This window comes from Onychomys torridus, chromosome 11, assembly GCF_903995425.1.
Source record: "Onychomys torridus chromosome 11, mOncTor1.1, whole genome shotgun sequence".
Lineage (NCBI taxonomy): Eukaryota > Metazoa > Chordata > Mammalia > Rodentia > Cricetidae > Onychomys > Onychomys torridus.
Genome location: NC_050453.1, coordinates 25,154,720 through 25,171,096, shown reverse-complemented (window position 1 = coordinate 25,171,096; position 16,377 = coordinate 25,154,720). Strand labels below are relative to the sequence as shown.

At 41.4% G+C, this 16,377-nt stretch overlaps 1 protein-coding gene across 1 annotated transcript in view; it reads left to right on the top strand.

Annotated features, from left to right (window-relative positions):
* Positions 1-16,377, top strand: part of Rgs5 (regulator of G protein signaling 5) — a 41,728-nt gene that overhangs the window by 11,986 nt on the left and 13,365 nt on the right. Inside the window, exon 2 of the mRNA XM_036202817.1 lies at positions 9,175-9,285. Within this exon, the coding sequence (XP_036058710.1) occupies positions 9,175-9,285 (111 nt within the window). The remainder of the gene's footprint in view (positions 1-9,174; positions 9,286-16,377) is intronic.

The following is a 16,377-nucleotide window of genomic DNA, read 5'->3' as shown; positions in this document are numbered from 1 at the left end:
ATTAGGGGGTTAGCAGTCTTGTTAGGAGTGTTATCACCTGTTTTCTTTCCTCCTCCCTGCCCCTCCCTCCTCTCTCTTTTGATCGTAGCAGAGAACTCAGATCTCACTCAAGATCACACAGCAGAGTGAGTGTTGGCAGGAGGGTTGAGTCAAAGGCACACTGTCACTCGTCACTATGTGTCCCCCTTTTCTGCCTCTGGCTCTTGGTTCTGAGACTAGATATGTTCCTTCCTCAGCACAGGATTTTCTGCAATAGCAGTAGAGATGATAAACTCTGGGATTTATGGTGCGCCATGGTAAATGTGCCAGGCACCGAGAGAAATGCCTCACATACAGTAATTCATTTCACCACTACAAACGCTGCTTAGAAGGTAGGCACCATTGTTCTTGTTGGAGATGAGAAAACAAGCCAACAGGGTTCAGAAAGTACCCAAAGCCACATGTGTAGCAAAGTGAGCTGAGAAGTCTGAGGCTGCCATGTCTGCACTCGGTTACTATGCTATCCTGTTGTTTCCTTCAAGGAAAAGGAGCTTTTGGTGTGTGTGTGGGGTGGGGGTGGGGGTGGGAGTTGAGCTTTCTGGACAGGCTCTCAACGCTCTGCTTGGCTTCTATCAAGGAACAGCCCTTTCAACATGTAGACGGTTGCTTTTGGTCCTATAATCTGAGATGGGATTCTCATCAGTTACAGGCAGACGTGTCTTTTCTGCCAAGGGCAGGGCAGAGATTAAACAGGGTTTGGTGTATTATTTGTGAGTGTAAAACAGACTGGAGGTCTGGAAAGCATCTTATGATGTCACTGGGATGGATCCAGGTGGTCACAGGACACAGTTATCCAAAGCAGCTGGCTGTTACTCTTGCCTTGATGGCTTTTCTTGGTAATGGAAACTTCTCCACATTTATTGTTCACCATTTCCATGGTTTCACCACAGTTATGGTTCATAAATTCTCCTACACGCCTCCTGTTTGAATTTGAGGAATCTCTCTCTCTCCTTTGCAGGAGCATTTTTCTCCTCATAAAAAGCTGGCCTTTTTTTCATCATTTTAAATGGACACTGTTATTTTTAAGTTTCATGTTTGGAGCTCCAGGGTCTCTCTGGCAGTCAGTCCATGGTCTGCTGGTTGGGTGTAGCTTTCATCTTAGGTTGAGCTGCAAGCTCTCCTGCTTTGGATTCAGAATCACTATGGACACCGTTCCATCCATCCTCCACCTCTGCAGTCTTCCTTTGCCCTGGTATGTGTGACAATGGGCGGAGATGTGCAGCTACAGTAGTGTGAGACTGACTAGCTCTCGAGCCTTAAATGGCAGAAGTTTTGTCCCCTGACAAGGGGAATCTCTCTCTCTCTAACTCTCTCCTCTCTATTTTTTCTTTCTTTCTGTGTCTCAAACATTGTCACTCCTGGGAAGAAGCTATAGTGTCTCCTCGATGACTTATGGAGAAGAGACACTGAAGGAGAATACTAACACTGGGTGGCATGGATGTTAATAAGTAGACATGGTGATGATGAAGATGGTGATGACCGTGGTAGCAATGGTAATAATAATAGTAGCTGGCATGTACAGCATCCTGTTTATGACCGGGCCAACCTTTACTGTTATTATCTCTTACACTCCTCACAGAAACTTCCTACACCATCTCCCAATTTATCCTCATTTTACACATCATGCGTTTGAGGCCCAGGCATACACAGCTGTGTAAGTTCACTCAGACAGTAAGTGGTTATTGGAAAACAAGATGATCTATTCAAGACCAATTCTAGGTTATTTTCAGTAGGTAACCAACTATAGTAATGGTTGGTTGCGGGTGGCTGTTTCTCAATAGCTTTGCTATCAGTTTATGAAAGTAAGACCACTGTACCCACAATGAAACCAAACTGAACACATACTTTCTGAGCAAACACTTAACAAGCTGATGAAAGTGTTTGTATAATTTAATCCACAATATCAACAAAGTTCAAGTTGTTTGTGTTCTTCTTGCACCTTGTATGAAAGATTCACTAACCCACAATAGGATCAGAGATTTGAGATGCTGATGTCCTCATGGTTGATAATAGACAATGAAAAACCTCAGAGTCAACAAATAGATCTGGGGCTAAGCAGGGATCAAGCCCCAGGGTCCATCTCTAGGAGTGAAGACTTAGTTCCATCTTTCCAAACTTGGTTTAACATGGACAGGGGGTCCACAAGAGGCTTTCTAGTCCAAATCTGAGCCTCACTCCTGTGACTGGAGTATTTGTAGCACACATTCTGCTAACAGTGATCTTGATCAGCTCAGCAGGAACAGTTATAGATGGTCCCACAGGAGCTGAACTTTCTACAAAGCTTGCTGATCACCACTGAGAAGTGAATATCTGATCTACACCCATCTCACAGTGTAGCAACTGTAAGCAGCTAAAAGTGCAATGAGCTAACAGGTCTCATCATTTCTAGCTCTTTTGATTTTGCCTTTTCTTCCACAGGAGATTTCCAAACAAGTCGTAGTGTGTGGCATGGGGCATGCACACAGCAGAGATACTGTTTGTTAGTCTGTTAAGTAAACAAATGAGTAGAAAAAGAAACTTCATACGGCCCTGTTTTTTAATTGGCACTCTGATCTTATGAAGAAGTTAGCTTATTTAAATAAGTGTCCTGTGGACTACGTATGTGTGTGTATGTATATATGTGTGTACACGTGTGTTTGTATATGTACATTTGCATGGAGGCCGGAGGACAACCTTGACTGTCATCCCTCAGAGGTTTAATTAATTAATTTTATTTTATTTTTTGAGACGGGGCCTCTCACTGGCCTGTAATTCACAAAGTAGGCTAGGCCAACTGGCCAATGAGTACTTAAGGACCTACTTGTCTCCCACCAACTGGAACTGGGATTATAAGTATATGCCACAGTTTCTGGCATTTTTTTACAACCTAGTTTCTGGATTCCTCGGGCTTGCAAACTGAATACTTGATCTCCTGAGGCCCTCCCTAGTGTTTTGTTGCATTTGCCTGTGAGGGCATCTTCATGACAACAGTTTGGGTATAGCTGAGGTAAAAGCTTGCACACAAAAATGGCAATAGTTGTTATTAAGTCTGACAGGAAATGGTGGAACCTAACAAGAGCTTTAAGGATGTAAGAGATAAATGCGTTTTCTATAAATATGCCATATTTGACAGCTGCCGTTGTCAATTCCATTTTTTTACAACCATCTTATAGTTCAGAATGTCGTATAATGTAGTTAATCACATGAGCCGTGGGAAACAGCTGTCAATTCTGAAGCCACATCTCAGTTCCTTAACAATGATGGCACTGTCTATTTCTCCCCATCTTTCTTCACCTTCCTACCACTGACATAACTGAGCGATATTTTGTGCAAAACTAATTCTAGGGTCTTTTGCCTAAGGTACCAACTATAACTTATGTAAATCAGGTAAGAAGTTAGGTATATATTTTAATGTATCACACTGCATTAAGTGGCTAAAACAAAAGCAGTGGGTGGTTTCTTTTTAGCCAGATGGAAGTAGTAGATGCCAGAGTCATGAAGTTTTTCTACATCTAAATGGTTCGGCCTTGCCTTCTCCCAAGGCTTGAGAGTCGATCATGATTTTAATCAGTCAGGTTCAGAAGAACTCGGGGGGGGGGGGCTATGGGGGCGTTGAAGATGGTAAATAAACAGCATTGGTGTGTGTGTGTGTGTGTGTGTGTGTGTGTGTGTGTGTGTGTGCGTGCGCGCGCGCGCCATGTATATTTATTGTTTTTTAGTAATCAAGAAGCATATAGTCTTTGCACCTTCATCGAAAGAAGCCTGCAGGGTTTTCTTAGCCAGATCCAGGGGTCTTTCTATGGCCATTGTAGAGCATGCCTCTTCCTGGCCAGCAGGGGGCATCTGCAACACAGATTTGGGTTGCATTGAGTTTCACCATCCACTACTAGATCAAGTCTTTCGGAAAAGCTGTTTTGAAAATGCTGCTCTACGCATCCCAAGCTTCCTACAGAGTGTCTTTCTTCATGGATGTACTTGGAATGTGTCTAGAATCTAGGATTAAACCTGCTTGTGATTGCCAGATGTGTTACAAGCACAGGACCCTCCAAGGCTCCTCTGCCTCTGTAACATCGTAAGATGTACTCTTGCATTATTTTCAGGTTCCTCTTCTCATTAAAATATACCCTATGTAAGTGGTGTGAATAACTGAATGGATGCTCCGCTTAAGCCCTGCTTGCCTCTTTTCTTCCCCCTTTCCATTTTCGTTTCTTGTTTTCATCTTTAGTGCTGGCATCTACTCGGGCCCTTGCCTGTGCTAGGTAAGCACTTACCACACTTCCTCCTCAGCCTCTTACCTCTCTGTCTCCAGTTACGTTAAAGGTAGAAACTGAACTCGGTCATTTTATGGTTCTTGCAGTCATCTAGTGGCTTTTCATCTCTCCGGTCAACCAAATTAGTCCACTGACATTTTCGAAGATCATAGGGAGTTGTGGGTTGGGCAGCTGAAGATGGTAGCTAATAAACATCGGAGGATGTGTGTGCATTTCCATGAGCAGTTATTGCTTTTTTCTTAGGAAACAAGCACATAGACTTTTCACATTGTGTCCCATCAATATTTTTTAAATGATGGGGAAAACATCTACAGTCTAGTTTGCACGGTGTACAATTTTGCCTTTAGGGTAGTTCCAAACATCATCAGGGCCAGAAACACCATCTCCATCCTTGAAATATCTAGAATCCTAGCCTCTCTCCAGGCTCTCAATCAAATTTTCTTGAATAGAGTTCTATTTCTAAGGAGGTCATGTGTCTTCTGTTTGTATTGAGTCCTGATGCTGCTCTTGCACATGCATGCATTGGAAGGTCGGAACTTGCAACCCGTGCACCTGCTAGGAGGAAGGACTAAGGTGGTCCATGGCCTGTGGAATCCCAATGCCCTGGCCAGCATACCCACATGGGGGCAGATTTAGCTCTGCACAAGGCTTCTACTATTCAGACCCTTACAGCTTGAAGCTACTGGTGTGACTCATCTCCAGAGCTATCTTCCTCCCAGCCTTTAATTAAACTCTCAGCCAAGCATTTCCAATTGATTTGATTTCAAAACAAGTTGGGTTTTTTTTTTCTCCCTTGTAACACAAAAGGATAACAGGGGAGGAAGACCAGAAGAGATACACATCATTTGTTGTTAATCAGCATTAATATAATTTAGCCAGAGAAAAATGCCTAGTGTGCAGCCCAAGAAAGCTAGAGACTGTGGCTGACATGGTAAACAAATTAGAAAGTTGTCCTCTCCAGATAGAGATGCTTTTGAAATCCAATTAATGTCAGATACATTCAAGTTTATCTCTAAAGGGGAAACGAATTTGGCGAGTTTGAGCTTATTTGTTTTTCCTGTTGGTTTGTGCTCTTCCCACACTTGTGTGAGGCTCTGACGGGAAGGCAATCCAGGGTGAGGCCATCTTCTAGGAACTCTTGAGCAGTATAGTAATTCCGTGTTTTCTTTGTTTGTTTGCTTGCTTGATTTGTTTTGTTTTTAAGATTCCAAGTATTCAGAGTGGCTGGAACTTTATCATTTGCCAACTTTTAATGATCACTGCTTGATGAGCATAAATGCAATAGTATTCATTATTTTCTACATGGCTGCAGATGAATAATTAGGTCAGTTGACTTGCCGCTAACTTTTCAATCTCCTCTCCTTAAGCCTATAAACTAAGCCAGGAATGAAGTGCTTCCCAAATAGTGCTTTCCAAAGCACTCTGTTCCTCCTCGCTTGCATTCCTGAGGCAAACAAGAGGAAAAGAGTACCTGGTGTTCCGGTAGTTGTCACTTCTGAGAATGTGTGTGTGTGTGTGTGTGTGTGTGTGTGTGTGTGTGTGTGTGTGTAGTGAGTATCATATATCTCAGGGTAGCTATGTAGCCAAGGGTAACCCTAAACTTCTCATGCACCTGCCTTTGCTTCCTAAGTGGTGAGATTATAGGCCTTTGTCACCATGTCCAATTTATGTGGTTCTGAGGGTCAAACCCTGGGCTTCTCACATGGTAGGTAAACATTCAACCAACTGAGATTCATCCCTAGCCTCACAAGGTGATTTTTTAAAAAATAGGTGATACTATAAACAGCACTTCATTTCTAGATCATTCCATTCACACAAAAAGCCAAACCCACCTAACCAGTGATACAGATAAAATATTTCTGGGATTTGGGAAGCATGGCAGTCCCTTGTGATCCTTCCATTGGGAAGAGGGAGACAAGATGGCAGTCTCATTGAATACAGCATTCTGATCTCTATGTCATATTACAAGAGCAAGCAATCCTTTCCCACGGCCTTCTCTCTGCCCTGTGAGATCAGTCAGAACGTTAGCAGATTTATGAGAAAAACAAAAGGTCTCTCTCATTTGGGTGACAACTGGCCATTCTCCAACTCTACTTCTGCTTCCTCTGAGAAGTCCTCTGGACTCACCCAAATAGGAATTGTGATTTCCTGTGCAGGGTCTGCTTCCTTCTGGAAAGCCCAGTGTAAGACCTTAATAGACTATAGGCACCGGGAAAGCAAAGACCAAGGCTTATGGTTGTTCATATGTTTATTATGTGCTACCTGGTAGCAACATAATGAACTTGTAATTAGTAAGTCGTACATGAATGAATGAATATTTTAAAAATGTCCAACTCCTTTGTTCTAACCATCCTCTAATGCATGACTACTACTTGTGCATGGGAGATTATAAACCAGTATCTTTCTGCCTTTTACAAAAGCAAATGGCTCAGATAATGCAAAGGAAAAAAAAAGAAAAGGACAATGAAATAGAAGTGGAGAAGGTAGGGAGGAAGAGGAGGAAACCTAAATTTGAAAGGACCAACAAATCAATGAAAACCCCCAAACATGAGAGCTCATCACTAGGGTTTATGTAAGTGTTGGTGGATGTGATGTTGTGTCAAGGTCGATGCTGGTAGCAGTTCTCCTTATGTGCACAAAGGAAGAGCCCTGTGGAGGCCAAGAGGCAAATGATTCTCTTCATAGTGTAGTGTGCCTGAGAGAAGATACAACTTTTATCTCTGACCGCAAATGTCACATATTGACCAGCAGAGGGCAGTCACAAGTGCTGCATACATTTCTCAATCACCTCCCAATAATGATTGTATTCCAGATTATATAATATGGATAGTCTTACTTCCAGAGTTAAAATACTCGAGGAAGCTTTCGTGATTTAAAAAATAACCTATGCAATTTTTTGACCTTTCTATTTGGTGCTTATAGGTAGGAAACATGGGTTAAACCTGGTTGAAAATGATTAATGCAGTTAACGCTAACTTTACAGAAGTAGAATTGTATTCCAAATGCTGTACTTAGTGACTCACGTTATAGCACATTTGATCATCACAAAAGTCTGAGAATTTACCATTTCATCAGTCCCAATTTCCAAGCCAGGAAAACTTAACATCAGATAATTTAAGCGACTTGTAGAGCCTGGAATCAAGGGAGACTTAGCTTACTCAGTGTGTTATGTAACAGCCCCCCTCCATCAGAACATTCCCAATTTCTACATCAATGCTTTGTTCTGCTGAGCTCTACTTAATGTTACAGAGTGCTAGAGCTGGGTTTGCTCACAGAGAAGCTTCTAGAGAAAGAACTGAAGCAAATATATATATATATATAAAGATAACACAGAGTTAACTATATCTAAGTCAGCTTCAACATCATATTTTGAGCTAAAAGGAAATTCAATATAGTAATTGGATTTTTGTGGTGTTTGAAAGTTACAAGGCCAGGTTTTCTTCACTTTGACTTTAATATACATAATTGTTAATCTTGGCCATGAATTTTACAACTCTATGCATAAATTAAGAAATATGTTTGCACTATCAAAATCGTATCTGGTTACAATGTGAACCCATCATAACTCTTTAAGGCTTTGCTTATGATGGGCACTGACTTGGAGACAAATGTTAACAGATTGGTAAGAAGCAAAATCAAGATAATTTTAGTTCATGATGACAAATACTATTGAATATTTGCTAGGTTGCCAAGCAACTGTGCCAGGCACAAAGATTAAAAGGCATTTAAGATCCAACTCCTACCTTTAAAGCATTCTTCTATACAGCTTGGAAAACAGGCAGAAATCAATAACCATAATGCAGTATGATAACCCAATAAACTCTGTGTTAAAAGTGCACATGGAGTACCACAGTGACAAAGGAAGGTTGATCTTGGGTGTTCTGGGAATTCACATTTGAGGTGAGGGTTTTAGGGCTGACAAGATGGCTCAGCTGGTAAATATACTTTCAACACAAGCCTGATAACCTGAGTTCTATCCCTAGAAAACACAACAAGCTTGATGCTGTGGATCACATCTGTAATCCTGGCACTCCTATGATGAGATGGGAGGTGGAAATATCCTAGAATATTAAGATTGGAGTACTCATAGTAGCAGATATGAAAGACCTTGCCTAAACAAAGTGGCAGGCGAGAATTAACTCCCAAAAGTTTTCTTCCAACCTCCACAGATGTGTCTTGGCAATGTGAACACACACACACACACACACACACACACACACACACACACACACACTCACCATGTAGATACATTTTATATATATATATATATATATATATATGTGTGTGTGTGTGTGTGTGTGTGTGTGTGTGTGTGTGTGAGAGAGAGAGAGAGAGAGAGAGAGAGAGAGAGAGAGAGAGAGAGAAAGAGAAAGAGAGAGCATATAATTTTCATAGTCTATTTAAAGTATAGAATCATGAAGATGATTTTCTTCCAAGATTGGTTTGGAAACTATGTGAAAGTCATCACATCCCATCCTCTGATGGAACATGATCCAGATTCTGACCATATCTGCTGAAGTTAAAGGACAATATAATCTGTAGTCAATCTACTGGAAATCGCTGTCCTCTATGAAGGCTGTTGCAAGGAGGACACCACAGCAGCTACAGTGAGAAAGTGAGAAGGAGCTCTAGAACAATGGAGTGAACATACAAACAGACCAATTAAGGTTGGGATGAGATACTGCGTATTAATTGGTGTCTTCTAAGCACAATTTTTGGAGCTCTGGTGTCCTATTTTCTACCTTGATGTTCTTCTTGTTGCAATCGGAATGAAAGAAACAAATGAGGTTCTTTCCAGTTTCCTTTCTCTGATGCAGAGAGAAATCACTGTCTTAGATTTGTGTGCCCATGTGTCAATCTTGTTTCCTGACATCTGTCCTTCCAGGGCCAAGGAGATCAAGATCAAGTTGGGAATTCTCCTGCAGAAGCCAGACTCTGCAGTTGACCTTGTCATTCCATATAATGAAAAGCCGGAGAAGCCAGCCAAGACCCACAAGTGAGTCATGAACATGGATTCCTCACATTTTCCTCCAGACAATTTAGCACTGTCATTCATCTGTAGAACTACCCTTTCAATTACTGAAGACCATTCCAATCCTCAGAGAGTCAGTTGATAAACAGTATATTTTTAACACTTCTGTGTACATAGATCATAACATTAAATTCTTGCAAAATTAAAAGAAATAGAGCCTTGCCTCATCTTTTGGGAAGATGAACTGTACTTTATAAAATGGCACCAGCCACTCAGTTATTGAATGTAAGGTCAAAACATCTGATAATTTATTGGCTTGGGTCAAGTAACCCTGATCCAATTAATTATGAGCCCTGCACACTCACCAGGAAGTAATAGCCAAGGCCTTTTACTTGGGAGAGAAATGGGAGCAAGATCATGCTGATAAAAAGGCTGACAATTTGGACTTGATAGTTTCTTCTTGAATGTACAATGTTCCCTTCAAGGACCAATAGAAGAGAAGAACCACAATTTCAGGGAGGGATGGCGACTCCCCTAGGTGATCTCATTTAATGCACACCAAGCGTAGTTTTCCCAATTCATAAAAAAACATATTCCTGATGGGGATTTGACAGTCCTCAGTCTCTCAACTTCAGCTGTGTACATTATCCCCACTCGACTATTCCATCGGTGTGGGCATGGCAAGAAAGTATGATTCCAAGAGTCAAGAAGCTATGCCCATGAATCTACCTACTTTTTGTTTGTTTGTTTGTTTTTTGTTTTTGAGACAAGGTTTCATTTTTGGTGCCTATCCTGGATCTTGCTCTGTAGACCAGGCTGGCCTTGAACTCACAGAGATCTGCCTGCCTCTGCCTCCAGAGTGCTGGGATTAAAGGTGTGCACCACCACCGCTCATTTGAATCTACTTACTTTAACTCAGTAACACCACCCATACTATCACCACTGTCCATCATCTTCCATTAGCTCCCTAGACCCTTACTGTCTAGACAGATGCACTTAATCTTCCCTTTATAGCAGAGGTACCTGTGGAAATGAAGGAAGTTAAGCCAGAAAGCCAAGGATGCCAACTCCTTCATTCTGCTACCTAAAAGCTTCAAGATCACAGATGTGTGGGAAAAGTACAGGAGTCCCTTTTAACTTTGAGTTCTCCTTTTTAATTTAATATTTGTATAAATTGGCCAGCCCATCCTTTGTCCAAATGACCTTCAACTTAATATAGTTGATTAGCTGGTAGATACAGAACTGGGTTATTCTGTTTAAAGTCATTTTCCATCATCCTAAGTGGATATTTCCATTTTCCTCCTTTTATAACTTCAAAGTGTTCACAAACCGGAAGTGAGGCATAATTGAATTTTCTATGGTTAAAAAGGAGAAGCTAATTCAATGTGAAGCAGCAGGCTGCCTGTCCTAGTAGACAGCAAAAGCCACAGTGCATAGCCAGCAGGTCAAAAGGTCTATTTTGAAGCAAACAATGTGGTAATTATTGATCTGTTGGGATTAACATTTCAAACGTAGCTCTCTATTTCCTGCTTTGATTCTCTTCTCCAGAATGCCATACAGACACTTGAACTACTCAGCTCTTAGGGATTCAAGAGAGAAATGGTTGGAAAAAACTCGGGGCTGAAATTTTTTGGCTTATTTACTCTCCTTGTCTTCTATTCCCTCCCGCCTTCTAAAAATATAATTTGGTGTTGAGAAGAACAACCCTTCCCATCCCCGGGGGATGCTGCACGTGACTGCTGTTTTCCACCGGGAAATTGAACAAGTGCTCCTTGCAAACACGCATGCTCCATTCTACCTCTTCATATTGGGTGGATTTCTGTGCTTTTAGCCTTCAGGGAATGACCTTGCTCTTCATGAGCTCAGCCAAACTCATTTCTTCACTTACACATTTCTCTGTATTTTTTTTTTAACCCATATTTTCTGAGTAGAAAATAAATCTTTTGATTGAAGGTATATATATTTTAGCTTCTCTCATCTCCTTTGGGCAATTGCTTTGAGGAAGTACTTTCTATTTTTTTTTAATATATTTTAACTTCTCATCTGAGTTAAAAAAAATTGAAGCCCTGGGAAGCAAGAAAATAAGAAAAAACCCCTAGAAAATAAGTTGTCTGTAGTCTTATACCAAATCCCAGCTTCTCTTATCAGTTTGGTACTCAAAAATTGGTCCTGGGTCTTCTTCCATTAGGAGAAAACAATTATTTCATGCTGGAAACAAAATTCCCTCCCTCATCCTTTTGGCGCTGATGCCTTTCTCTTTGCTTTCATTGGTTAATGCTGCAGACTTTCATCTCCTCTGTAAATCACATCCTTGCTTAAGGTATTGTTCCTAACGCTGGGTGTCTGACTAATCTTCAGAGTGGACCTGCTTTGTCATAGCTTCCTCTTTATCAGAACTTTCTTCCCTAACTCATGGTCCTGTGTTCTCCCTCTCCCTTTCCTACTCTGCCCACCTGATGCATTCCCAAAGGCTGCTGAAGGTCCTCAGAATGAATAATAACAAAAATGTGTAATCCACATATGTTGAGTTTGTAATAGCATTATGGTTTGTAATATGCTGAGTTACAAAATGTCAGGGGCAGATACTCTTTCAAGTAGGTTTTTATAACCTAAATGTCCCTCTTTGACGTCTGCTATCAATTTTTAACTGAATGTATTGATCTTATTGTGTCTACCACTTTAAAACCCCAGAATGGCCTCCATAAATAACTAGTCCTAACCCTGGCTGATGACAAACAGTCACAGCATGTTATCCTGTGCATTCCTATACCCACTTCACTGCAGAGTGATCCTTGAAAGGAAATATGTACAATTTTATGGATATAAGGAAAAGACATTTCAAAAGTATGTAACCTATTCATGGTGCCAAGAGTCCCATTGGCCACAGGGTAAGGACCAAATAAATGGGCATGGACTTGAGCCTGCCTGTGCTGCGTAGGACAGGAAAGAAGAACAGAGCAGACTCTTATAAATGTCACCAATGAACTCAAGGTTTGTTTTCTTTGTCAAAAGTGAGAACATGGAAAACATGATCAAGGATAATGGAGTATATACCAGACAATCACCAACTAAACCAAGACCAAAAGGAAACCAAACCTACAAAATCCAGCCATTGGTGCTGCTAAGTTAAATTCTTCCCCAAGGCCAGTATTGCCAAAAGGTGTAGCAATGGCTCATTGCTCTGTTCATTCAAATCTAAATAGTGAGTCATCTGAGGCTTTCCACAAGGCTGACTCCGGGTAAACTGAGCCAGACTTCGGTTACCTATCAATTTGGCACCTACTTATTAAAAGATGTCCTACACAGTATATTTTGCTCATGACCTATCAAGTCCATAAATGGCCAATAAATGGAAACTATAGATGAATTACTTGCCATGTTTTGATGTCCATATGCAGGCTCCAAATTGAACACATGTCTTTGGTCTTTACAGCCAGCCTCACTTATTACTTCAGACTGATGCTGTGGGCATAGAAAAGAATAGGAAAATTCTCTAGGAAAAATACACGACCTTTGCTGGGGTTGTATGTACTATTAGCATATGAAAAATATCCAACAAGTGAAAATTAGTGAAGAGTGGAAAGAGCTGTTGTTTCCAAACCAGTGTGGTCACTTCCTGAATCAGGTAGTATTTGCGCTGGGCATTCTAAAACACACAGTTGATCACTCCTATAAATGTTTATTTTGTCTTTCATCTGAGCCAGCTTCCTCCCTGTCACTCACACCCACACAGGGAGAGAGACTCTGTGCTCACCCTCTGTGGTCAGCAATGACCTTGCCAACCAGGATGCTCATTGGCCGTTTGGATCTGCATCTATCTTGTTTCCAAAGAAGTCACACTTAATGAGGGCTGGCAAATTCTGAGAATCAGGACAGGATGAACCTGTTACCTCCTAGACTGCTAATCAGAACACTGGGCTACATGCCGTAGGGGGATCTGTCCTGCTCAACTACGCCCTTAAATCAATTTGGACTAATTTTACCCCCAAGCAGGCTCGGCACATGTCCCTTTCAGGAATTTAATCTTAGCCGTGATGTGCTGCTGATATTGACCATTACTTGACATTATAATGAAACCATTTGGGGCAAATTGCATTTGGTAACATGTTTAAGGCCAGGGCACCTGCTCATGCCATTGTTTCTTCCTGTGTGCCTTTATGCTGACCAAAGAACAAGGGCAGGAAAAGCTATTTCATTTTATGACAATATTTTTAAAATCAGGGGGCTCAGGGAGTGAACCAGGCCTACTCTTTGCTCTGAGTTAGTGTCTATTGTTCCATCGGATAATAGGCTCTCGATTCTGAATACATCTGGACTTGATTGTGTGCTATGTGTAAAGTATTGAACACATTGTGAACTTGTACATACAAAATTTTATATATATATACACACACACACATATATATAGTTCCTATACATAATAGATATAAAAAATTCCTACATATAATATAGGTTACAACTGTTAGTTATTATGGCGCTCTTACCCGCGAGGAACACGTCCCGAACACGACAAGACCACAGAAGAGTTTTTATTAAAGAGAACAGAAATGTGACAGGCCTGTGTGAAACACACGTGGGTGAGGAGACAAGGGGGGCTCATGCAAGATGGCACCGGCTTTATAAAGGTTGGGCCGCGCATGCGTACAGGAACTCGTGTGGGTATTCCATGCATGTGCATATATTACATGGCTGTGCTTGCTTTACGCAACCACAGAAAGCCACAGAGTCCCAGTCCCTTGAGATGTCTGACCCGGAGATGGCTATTTTGAACCGGAAATAGTTAGGCGGTCCGCTGGGCAAGCCCAACCGTGTGGACATGTAATTTTCTATCATTCCCGACTCATGTTTTTTTTTAAAAAAAGAAAAAAAAATGTGGATAGATGGGTATGGGAAACCATTTCTCTCAAAGACTGCTTCAGGCTGAATGGTGGACGTCGATTGGTTCTTGGGGGGAGATGGGGAAGCTGTCTCCTGAAGTCCTGGGATGAAGTCCTGCAGCTGTGTCCATCCTTCATGGTGTAGCTGGTCCTGGGATGAAGTTCTGTCATGCCTTGTCCTGCAGCTGTCCATCCTTTATGGTGTGGCTGGGAACCTTCTGTCTGACAGTACACTGGTGACATAAAAGCTTAGAGAAAAAGACTCATTATTATTTTATTTTTGGAGTTGACACTTATCTGAGTTAGATCTGTCCTGTCCAGATGGAGACATGTTAAAAAGGTGGCTGTGATGTTTTAGTACTCTGCTTGATTTTTTACCTGAGACAAGCCTTATTTAAGGCAGTTTATTTAAGGCACCTGTTTGTTTTGTTAGTGTAGCATTTGGGATACACAGGTGATCAGTTGCTGAGTATTGATAGGAAATCACAACGTGTCCACACGGTTGGGCTTTCCCGGCGGACCGCCTAGTTATTAAAATAGCCATTTTCAGGTCAGAACATCTCAAGTGACTAGGACTCCGTGGCTTTACATGGTTGTGTAAAGCGCACGTGCGGCCATGTAATCTACGCACATGTGTGGAGCAGCCACATGCGGTCCTCACATATGCGCGGCTCACTCTTTAAAAAGCCGGTGCCATTTTGCACAGGTCTCTCTTCTCTTCTCTCCTCTTCCTCTTTTCTCTCCTCTCCTCTCCTCACTCACGTGTGTGCTTCACACAGGCCTGTCACATCTCTTCCTATCCTATATTAATAAAAACTCTTCTGTGGATTTGTCGTGTTCGGGACGTGTTCCTCATGGGGTAAGAGCGCCGCCTGAATAACAACCACAAGGTGTATATATCAAAAGTGCTTGGTATAAAGCAACATAGAATAGCCAAAGGGAGTTATTGGCCATAGCTGCGGCTACCATTGAAATGAATGAAAAAGATATGGGTGAATTCTTGTAATCCATGTTCCATTTCTCTTCTCTCTGCTCCTTTATAGTAGCCAAGGGGAAGGGGAAGAGAGATGGTAGTCCCCTTGTTAGAAATACATTTGTGGGGGTTGGGGATTTAGCTCAGTGGTAGAGCACTTGCCTAGCAAGCGCAAGGCCCTGGGTTCGGTCCTCAGCTCTGGCAAAAAAAAAAAAAAAAAAAAAAAAAAGAAAGAAAGAAATACATTTGTGAGAAAATTTTATACTTTTGGCCTGACATTTTTGTGTCCAACTAGGAAAACAGAACCTATTTAAGTTTATTTCACAAGATTTATTATCCCTGGCTTTTCATTTGTTTGTTTGGCTTTCAAAGAGAGAAGACATACATTTGAAAAAATAAAATAAAATCAGGACTTAATAGACCCATGTCCTACAAAGAGAGGTTGGTTGGGCAATGGTCACAACAACACTGGAGCTTAAAGACCTACTCCCTGGATTCCTCACAGAGATCAAATGAGGGTGCATATGCCAGAAAAATAAAAAGATAAATTGAGGCAGGGCGGTGGTGGCGCACGCCTTTAATCCCAGCACTCGGGAGGCAGAGGCAGGCGGATCTTTGTGAGTTCGAGGCCAGCCTGGTCTATGGAGCGAGCTCCAGGAAAGACGCAAAGCTACATAGAGAAACCCTGTCTCGAAAACCAAAAAAAACAAACAAACAACAACAACAACAAGAAAGATAAACTGAAAATTGTCTTGGTGACATCACTTGTGAATGATTTAAATGCCCAAAGATATTATTTCATAAAAACTAGAAACATGAATGTTCCTGATTTGTCTTGAACAGTTACTAAACAATCTAAGACCTCAGGAAAAAATACTTCATCAACCTCATTTCATAATAAATGTATTGCCAGTCTGATTTAATCGGATGCTAAAAACATAATGTAGTGATTCAAGGGTTCAAGCCCTTTGATCACAGGAAGATAAAGTCAGCTATTTTTCCCTCAGACGACGGCAGCTCATCTTTGCACATCCTGAGGAGAGAAGAGAATTGGTGGTTACGACAAAGCACAGCTGTGGGGATCCTGTGGATGGAATGTTAAAGTCACAGTAGTCAAGGGATAAATTAGATCTTGGTGGATAACCTTCTTTTGAGTCAATGTCTCCAATACTTATGCTCAGCACTCTGACTTAGGAGGTACTAATGCTTTTCTTCTGAAAAAAATCTTCCAAAATGTATCACCCTATATTAATTAGAAGGAAAAAT